At 54.4% G+C, this 9,773-nt stretch overlaps 1 protein-coding gene across 1 annotated transcript in view; it reads right to left on the bottom strand.

The window, feature by feature from the left end:
- Window positions 1-9,771, bottom strand: part of CELSR2 (cadherin EGF LAG seven-pass G-type receptor 2) — a gene marked incomplete at its 5' end in the record, with an annotated part of 83,096 nt that extends 73,325 nt beyond the window's left edge. Inside the window, one exon of the mRNA XM_019546174.1 lies at window positions 6,972-9,771. Coding sequence (XP_019401719.1) covers window positions 6,972-9,771 — 2,800 coding nt within the window. The remainder of the gene's footprint in view (window positions 1-6,971) is intronic.
- Window positions 9,772-9,773: the final 2 nt, after the last annotated feature.

Genomic DNA, 9,773 nt, shown 5'->3' on the forward strand with positions numbered 1-9,773 from the left:
GAAGAGACCCCCCCCACACACACACACTCCACCACCACCACAAAAAACATACACAGACCTAGTAGCACGAGTAGGCTGGTGCCTTGCTTGCCTTGGTTGCTGATTAGGAAGGCACCAGAACAGCAGGAGCAGAAACAGGAGGCAAAGCAGCATGGGAATCAGAGCAAACACACTGCATGACAGAGACCAGCCAGGGCTGAGCAAAGCAACTTCCCACCCCTAAAAGCAGGTAGGAGTTCCCAAAGAGCTAGAAACAGCATGAAAATCTCCAAATGCCTACACTGGACTCCAAGTTCTTCCTGGAAGCCCTTTTCCCATTGCTCAGGGGACTGCAATGCTGGCACGACAGGGGTCCATCCTCCTTGGCTGTGATGTTGCCAGAGCAAGAGTTCCCTCTCTCCACCAACCCCATACACACTCGCTGCTGGATTTCTCTGCAGTGCTCATGACCAACCCCAAACTCACATGCACATGGCACTCTGGTGTGGGGGGGCTCTCTGGACACATACAGTTACAGCCTTGCAGGCAGCTCTAGCCCGTAGCAGACATGCCGTCGCAGCAAGGCTTACCTCTCCGCAGTCTCGCAGTGCTAGACAAACACATATTAACCACATCCCCCAGAAAGGTGCTTAGCTTTCTGTTACAGGTGGGGAACCTGGGATGCAGAAAGGCTAAGGGACTTGCCAAAGGTCACGCAGGGAATCACTGGCAGTCAGAAACAGCCCCAGAGCTCTGGCTCCCAGCTTTCAACTCACATACCCAGTCTAAACCAGTAGACTACAGTGCAAGTTGGAGATCCTGCTGGGGAGGCTGATTCAGAAGTTGAGCAGGTCTCTCAGCAGTGCACAGGGTCAAGAGGAAGCCTCGGGAGATGGCACCCTGCTGAGACTGCCTCTGAGCCCTTGGGAGCCAGCACCTCAATGGGCAGATATGCACCCGTCACTCACAATTCCCAGGGGCGAAGTTTCCAGCCTCCCTGTAGGATCCATGGACGCCCTCTAGCAATCTCACTTGCACCCAGCCCTGCATCCAAACCCTGGCTGGATTTGGATCCAGCCAGAGGAAAACGAGCTCCCCAGCTTTTCTCCCCACCCGCTCTGGGCTCTGTCCTACTCCCATTGGTAGACACCTGACTCACTCCAAATCCAAAGATGAGCTGGACTACATTTTCATGGTCATCTCCATCTATTTTCAGAGCGCTCACCTAAAACCAGAGGTAAGATGGCCCAGAACCAGCCTGGGACTAGACAGACCTAGGGTCACATCTGAGGTCTGTCACAGTCTCCGAGTGACATGGGGTAATCATATAGTTCCTTTGTACCTTGGTTTCCACATGTGTAAATTGAGTGTAACAGTCTCACCTCATAGAGGCGTGGGAGAATAAATGCAGTGGAGATTGTGAGGTGCCCCTAGTAATGGAGGCCAGGACAGTCCCTGCAGTAGATTGCTTTCACGTGGCTCCTCTCGTGCACAGAAATCAGAGCGGGAAAAAAACAAAAAAAAAATCTCACAAACCTCACCCAGATGTCAAACAGCTTCCCCCATGCCAGTCTTAAACTTTCCCCAGAAGAAAGCACTGAGGTTTGAAAGGTTGACACTTTTTGTTCAGAAACAGGGTTTACCTGACAAGTGGCTTCTTTCATCCAATCAGAAATGTATAATTGCACTAAAAAAAAATTCAGGAAGGATTTTTCTACAATCAAACAAAGAATGAAAAATGGCAGCCCACTCAGCCATTTTTTTTTTTTATGCCCGACTGTTTTTGAGGGATGTTAAGAAAAAAATTCTCAGCAAACATTTCTACCTTCTGGTTGCCATTTATGGCAGGAAAAGAGCCCCTTGCCCCAGCGCCGCTAGCCCCTGGGGCCCCAGGCTCTGCCCTTGGCCAGAGACTTCTCCATATGCATCTTGCATCAGGAAATTTCCCATGTTCCCCCTGATTCAATGTCATCCTGCTACATCCAGCAACCCCCCTCTTAAGGCCCCTTCCTCTTGTGTTTACACCCTGGTGTCCCCAACTATTCAGTTGATTCATGTGGACTCGACTCACATAATCTCTCTCACAGCTCAATCCCTCCAGCTCCAGTGTCTTTGTCACCCTGCCCTGAGCTCCTTGATAGCAGGACCCTGATGAGTCCAGAACAGAGCACAGAGACAGGGACTGTCCCCTCCCTCCGGAGGAACCGGGAGCCTCTCGATGCGGATCTCTCCTCCACCCTGATCCGGGAGAATCTGCCATACCCCACAGGCATGTGCACACCTTGCCTCTCCCTCTTACACCCATGGCTCTGACTTCCCGTGCTACCCTAAAGGCACATGGCCCCTCTCAGTGGCCAATGGGGCAGGCCAGTGCGTTTGTGGCAACACATGTGCTCTGGTCCCTGACCCATGTAATGTCTCTCCAGCAGCTAACAGGCAACAGTCTCAGCTAAGGTCCCATGTGTCTTACCAATACATGCCCTTCCAAGCAGTGTAGGTTGAAGTTAGTTAAGCTCCAGATCTCCTTATTTCTCACCCCTCGCAGTTGCTCCCCTCTATACTTTAATATCAGCACCGGCCTTTACATGGCAGAATCCCCAGATCTGCATGCATCTGTGTTCCCTGAACTCTCTCACGTCAGCTTCACTTAGCCCAAAGACCAAGCAGACAGCCTGAGTGACACCAGCCCCCATTACCTCTCTTTTCCCCTCTCCCACCTCAACACCCACTCTCCTTGGGGTTGTGATGAGCACTAGTGTCTTATCAGCTTCCCAGATACAGCCTGTAGGGTAGGCACAGAGCAACTTAGCAGACTGAAGTTTGGCCTGAAACAAGCTGAGAACTACTGTTTTATTCTCTACAGCTGCTGGCACTGCAAAGGGCAGCAGGGCCAGGAATGAGGGGTGTCAGTCAAAGAGTGTGGGGGATGACCAGGGGTGGGATATCAGGGAGCTACAGGACAGGACCAGGGGTCACTTAAGAAGAGCAGGATCAAGGTGCACTTGAGCTATGGGCAAGGGAACAGGGGTGGGATAAGCATGAAGCCTGCAGGTCAGGACTGGCACAGCTGGAACACTGGCATAATACCAGAGGTTAGTCCTGGCAGAAATTGGTAGGGGGAAGGGTAGGGGGCACAGCTCAGGCCTGGCAGATCTAATACCTCCTGCTTTCACTGGGTGCTGAAATTTACTTATAACTTCTAATATGTGGAAGGCCATGGACTCGCTGCACAATGGGCATATCTGGCAAAAAAATCAGACCATGGCATATTCAATCTCATTTACACAGGAGCCGGTTTAGTCCCGACTCTCCCCCTGACCCCAGTCAGTTTATCTGAGATCCCTCCAAGTAAGAGTCACAATCCAAGGCCTCATTTCCTTGCAAGTGTCTGGGCTCAGGCTGGCAGGGGCACCAGGAGAAGACCCAGCCCTTGACTGGTCTCCCCTCCAGAACTAGCCCCAACAGATCTCCCTCGTGCCCCAGGCTGCAGCGCTTTGGCCCGCTGCTTGCAGGATCTCCTTGCCACCCAGGTACTTAAGGCACAGCTGAATCTCCTGGAACTCACCCAGCACAGCCCCAGCACCAGGATGAAAACAGGAGGTTAAAGGATGCCACGTATCTGAGCTACTGACACCTCCCAGCCCCACGCTTGCCCCCAGGCCTTAGATGGGACTATCCCAGCACCCGCCAGGGGCACCTCAGCTGCTGTCACTAGAATCATCAGGACTCTTCCTAGTGGGGGATGACCCAGCTCCAGCAGCTACCTGCCCTCTGCACAGGCTAGGATCCTCTGCCCCTCCCCAAAGCAGGTGCACAAGCAGGCCCCCTGCTGAGCATCTAATTGCCAAGGCTCAGAGACAGCTGCTCCCAAGCAGCCCCCAACTTGCAAGCTCCAGATTGGTCCCTAACAGGCCTGCACCGATCCACTACGCTGTACATGCAAACTAAGCCTTCTGCTGCATTAATAAGGGACTCAATGCCCCAGTGTTATGCTGACAGGGATCCCATCAGGCCACCCCTCCCCCGCCTCCACCCACCCACCAGCAGGGGGGTAATGTGATAGTTTTGGATGGCTGAACATTCCCATCTGCAGCAAAGAGATACACAGCCCCCAAAAGCCAGACCAAGCCTGGGAGCCACCCTGATAACACGCAAGCTGCACAAATCACACGCAGTGTCTGCCCCACGTTGCAGCAGGAAGGATGCTGCTCCGCGCTCAGCAGGCCTGGGCGAGTGGCCATCCATGCTGAACGGCTTGGCACAGGGGCTGCCCCGTGAGCAGAGTCCAGAGCAGCAGTGATGCCAGCATGGGGCAGAGGGAGGTCACATTTCCCTGCTCACCAGAAATGCAGCCTCAGCAGCTCTTCTCCCTGCATCCTACAAAGCACATGTCCCCTCTGCACGGCACTGTGCACCTTGCATCCTTGACACACCTTGCTTCCAACCTGCCATGCCTCCTGCGCACAGGACAGTCCACCCAGCACAGCACAGACAGGCACTGGGGAAAGAAACTTTTCTTTTAAAGCCACAGTAGTCTCCCTACATCAGGGGAAGGTTGGCCTGCAAGCTCCTTTCCAAAAGCAAACTCAGATCCTTGGCTCCCAGGCTCAGGGCAAAAGGGAAACATGTGCCAACTAGCATGAGGGAAACTGCAGAGTCAGGACAGAGGGGAAGAGGAGGTGGAGATACCAAGCAGGGTAGGCCCTGCCCCTGCGAGCCTCTGAAAGACTTGGAAAAGATTTGAGATGCAGAACCTGGTCCCTTCTCCTCAGACCCAGCATAAGGGACTCATACTGGTGAAGGGTACCAGCCTGGCCGCTCTGATTTAGATCATGGGAAGCAGTAAGAGTGATCCCACCCCCCAAGAAAGAAATTTCTGTCCCCAAGGCCCATTCAGTCCTTGGCTTCTCTGCTAAGGTGCAAGTCTACCCATCTTCTACTTAACTTCAGATTAAGACCGCTAATTCTGTTTCTCTGCTCTCCCCAGACAAGGCAGGGAGGTAGGTCACATGGCCTGGAAGCCATGAGCAAGAAAGGGTCAATCACAATAAAGGCTAAGTTGTTTTTCCCAGTGCTAGCTGGGCCCAGCCACGCCACAGCCACTCACCTAAGCGCACGCAGTTTAGTCCAGCAGTTTTCAAACTTTTTAGACTCAAGGCACCCTCATTAAACTCAAGGCAGGGTAGTTAAGAATCGCTGGTTTTAATCTCCCTGTGCCTCATTTCCCCTTGCACACAAGGGGCATAAGGGCACTACAGCTAATACAATAAAGACTGCCATGTGTTCAGATACTACAGCAATGGGGATAACAGCACTGCTGCTAATACAATAAAGACTGCCAAGTGCTCTCATACTATGGCAGTGGGACCACAGGCAGAGTAACAGTTTTCCCAGCACCAGGGCACCTGTTGGGGGAAACCTGAACCGGGCAGAAGCTGGGGAGGTGCGGCAGATCAGAGCCTGCCATCCTGTCACAGGTTTCTCAGCCCAAAGGCGCTGCTGTCTCGCAGTCAAAGCCTGGGGCAAATGCCACATGGAGACACAAGTAAAACCCAACCTTTGCCCCATGAAAAAAAAGTCACTCTCAAAATATTTGTTGCCAGCCAGCCTGCAGTCTGTCAATGGCTCTTCTGAGAATCCCCATCCCCTCCCAAGCAGTGCCTGACCTCAGGTCCCTGCCAGAGGCAGCACAAAAGAAACACTCAAGGATTGCAGTGCCTCGTCCTAGTGCTGGCCAAGGCAGAAACAACTACATGTTGCGACTGGATCTCTGTGCCAAGATCCACCCAGCCCATTGCCCCTCGCAGCTCTCTTACAGCTTTGATGTTGCGCCCTAATCACACTACTTTGTTGGTACGGTACAGCTGTACAGGGGGTGCAGAGTAAGGGCTCAATGCCACCAAAAAACACTGGGAAGGATGCACCTACAGGGATTGTCCCTTCCAGCCAGGCCCTACTCTCACTGCCAAAACCTCCTCCACGAGAACCACCACGACACAAAACCTACGTATTTGCACTGTGGCCTGAACAAACTGGCAGAGCTGGCCCTGTAGCATTGAGCCAGGTATCAAGTGGCTACAGCAGCCAGCATAACCCAGGCCCGGTCCCACATCCTGCACCTTTGCCACACTGTTTGTGCTTAGAGAGAGGGGAGTGAAAAGTTTAATGCAAGGCCCCCCAGCAGTCCGAGCAAGTCCTTCCAGTTAAGGCTTTGAAAAGTGGAAAAACACAGGAGCCAGCAAGTCAGTGACTGCCCTGTCCAGCCATGTAATAACGGTCCACCTGTTCCCACCGAGCTGCTGAGACAAGGACACATCTTCACAATAAAGCCACATGCACAGAAAAATAAGCTTAGATCAATGCTGCCTCAGAAGCTGATTCTTTTCAGAAAAGGGAGAGGGGTTTCCTTCACAGGAGCTGCTGCAAAAGGCTAGGCAGGACTCAGTGCAATTCCAGCCACAGTGAGGGTAGGAAGGCATCCATCTGGGTCAACAGATATAATGAGTTTGCACTTGGGTGAGGCAGATTTAGCCCATTCCAAAGCGACCACTCAAACACGCGCTCCTCCCCTTCCTGCACTCCAAAACTCAATTCACACTAAGGGCCAGAGAGCTTGCCAAAAGGTGGCCACCAGCACTGAACATCCAGCTTTCAAATTAATGTCACTGGCCAACGGGAACATCCCCAAAGGACAGGCTAGACTCTCCACCACACTATTTTGGTCAGGATTGAGTGTTTTTCTGAATGAAGGACGCTGCCTGAGTTCTGTGTAGGATCACATCGTGGATATTTTAGACCTGTATTTTGCAAGGTATCAGACCAGCTGGCCATAACAATCCCTTCCGGGCTTCAAATCCAGGGGCAAAATCAGGGCCCTATATATACACACATCCATAGAAAAACTCCCCAAGGCTTGGCAAGCACCTGAATTTCCCAGTGACGACAATTTCTGAAATTTCCATTACAACAGCCCCGACCAGACAGACTCTTACCTGACACAGACACCCTCATGATGGCCTCCAGGGGCCTGTTGTTATCCAGGGCCCTGCTCAGCCTCAGCTCCCCAGTGCTATGGTTCAACAGGACCAAGTTCAGCTCATTGCCTTGCTCAAAACTGTAAGTAAGCCTATCAGAGACATCAGGGTCATACGCTGGGATCCGGCCAATGACACCGCTTGGGAAGCTGCTGGACTTGTTGTTGATGTAGTTGTTGAAGATGATTTCAAAGTTCTTCAGTACCGGGCTGTTGTCGTTTTTATCCAGCAGGCGGATGTGCACGGTGGCCCGGCTCACCAGAGGGGCCGAGGTAGCCTGGACCACAATGACGTATTCCGACTTGGCCTCGTAATCTAAATCCATCAGTGCCGTCAGTTCCCCAGAGAAGATATCAAGCTGGAAGAGCTCTGGGATGTTGCCTTCAACAATCTGGTACATTATCTGGGCATTCGTGCCCTCGTCCGGGTCACTAGCTGTGATTCGGGCCACCACCAGTCCGATGGGACTGTTCTCCTCCACAAAGATGTCAAACTCATCCCGCTCAAACACGGGGGGATTGTCGTTCACATCCAAGATGGTGATCTGGATGTCAATGGGAGTCCTCATAGGTGGGAGGCCCTTATCCACAGCGTAAGCCTTGAGCACATAGAGCGGGACGTTCTCTCTGTCCAGCCTCCGCAGGGTCCGGACGATGCCCGAGGTGGATTCAATGATGAAATCTCCATCTCCATCGTCTCCCCCCTGGAAGGTATAGAAGACCCTCCCATTGAGCCCTGAGTCCCGGTCGGTGGCAGAGACCTGTAGGACACTAGTGAAGGCTGGGACGTCTTCATACACAGAGCCCTGATAGTTATCCCGCAGGAACTGAGGCGCGTTGTCATTCACATCATTGACTAGGATCTCCAGGTAGGTGGTATCAGATTTTTGAGGAATGCCATTGTCCCTGGCTGTGATAGCTAGGGTATAGGACACCTGATCCTCATAATCCAGCTCCATCTGAGTTGTGACTGCGCCCGTATCCAAATCTATCTTGAACTGAGGGATGCTGTCCTCCATGAAGTAGGTGATCCGGGCATTTTCCCCCGTGTCCTCATCTGTGGCACTTATGATCACCACTGTGGTGCCCACGGGTCGGTCCTCGTTAATGTTGACAGTGTAGTGGGAGCTCTGGAAGACTGGCCGGTGAGTGTTGGCATCAGTCACGTTGATGAAGACGTGGGCTGTGTCCACGCGGGTGCCATCAGAGGCAGTGATGGTCAGGAGGTACTGACGCTCCAGTTTGTAATCCAGGGGCAGAGCCAGTGTGATAAGGCCCCCTCCACTCTGGCTGGTGATGGAAAAGCGGTTGCGAGTGTTGCCATTCGAGATCTGGTAGGTGATGACACTGTTAACATCCCGGTCAATGGCGGAGACAGTCAGGACACTAGTACCCACAGCAGCATCCTCGTTCAGGCGCATGGTGTACTCCTTCTGAGTAAACTCAGGATTGTTATCGTTGACGTCCAGGACAGTGATGCTGACGCTGGCTGAGGAAGTCATGGGTGGGCTGCCGTGATCCCTGGCCTCCACCCCAAAGTTGTAGAAATCCACCATCTCACGGTCCAGCTCCAAGGCCACCACAATCCAGCCCGTGTTGTTGTTGATGGCAAAGGGGAAATCAAGGCTGGTCTCCACAAGGGTGTACTCCAGCCGGGCGTTTTCCCCAGAGTCAGCGTCAATGGCTTGGATGTGAATGACCGAGTAGCCAACAGGCACGTTCTCCAGCACCGTGGACTGGAACGGGGTGCTGACAAAGATGGGAGCGTTGTCATTGACGTCTAGGACCTGGACAGTTACCAACCCACTGATGTTCGAGAGGGGCGGCCTGCCCCCATCCTGAGCTCTGATGCGGAGCGTGTACTCCTTGCTCATCTCGTAGTCCAGCTGGCTGACCACGTCAATGTTCCCCGTCTGGGCGTCGATGTAGAAATGGCCCCGGGTGTTCCCGCTCATGATGCTGTAGTGCACCAGGGCGTTGTTGCTTTTGTCCCGGTCCGTCGCGGTGACCTGCAGGATGTGGGAGTTGGGGGCCACGTCCTCAGGCACCTGCACCACGTAGCGCTTCTCGCTGAACTGCGGCGAGTTGTCATTGTCGTCCTCCACCGCGATGTGGATGGTGGCAGTGGTGCTGCGGGGCCCCGGCTCCTTCCCTTGGTCGTTGGCCTCCACCACCAGCTGGTAGGACTCCACGGCCTCCCTGTCCACCAGCCCCTTGGTGCGGATGACGCCGGAGCGGGGGTCGATCTCGAAGACCTCGTTGGCCCCGTCCCCGTTGAGGAGGCGGTAGAGGATGTTGGCGTTGGCGCTGGCGTCGCCGTCGGTGGCCCGCACCGTCAGCACCTCGTAGCCCACCTCCAGGTTCTCCCGCACGCTCTCCTTGTACTCCCGCTGCTCAAAGACGGGGTCGTGGTCGTTGGCGTCGCTCACCGTGACCGTGAGGGTGGCCAGCGCCGTGCGCCGCGGCGTGCCGTGGTCCACGGCCGTCACCCGGAAGACGTGGGTGCTCTTGGTCTCCCGGTCGAGCTCCTCCGCCGTGCTCACCAGCCCGCTCCGGGGGTCGATGGCGAAGAAGGCGCCGGAGCGGCTGTCGAAGAGCGCGTCCAGCGAGTAGGCCAGCCGCCCCGCGTCCCCCTCGTCCGGGTCGGCGGCCTGCAGCGCGATGACGGGGGTGCCGGCCGGCCGGTTCTCGGCCACCCGCGCCTGGTAGGTGGGCGCCGGGAACTGCGGGCTGCTGTTGGCGTCGCGCTTGCTGCGGCCCG

This window comes from Crocodylus porosus, unplaced genomic scaffold (assembly GCF_001723895.1).
Source record: "Crocodylus porosus isolate Cpor-Errol unplaced genomic scaffold, CroPor_comp1, whole genome shotgun sequence".
Lineage (NCBI taxonomy): Eukaryota > Metazoa > Chordata > Crocodylia > Crocodylidae > Crocodylus > Crocodylus porosus.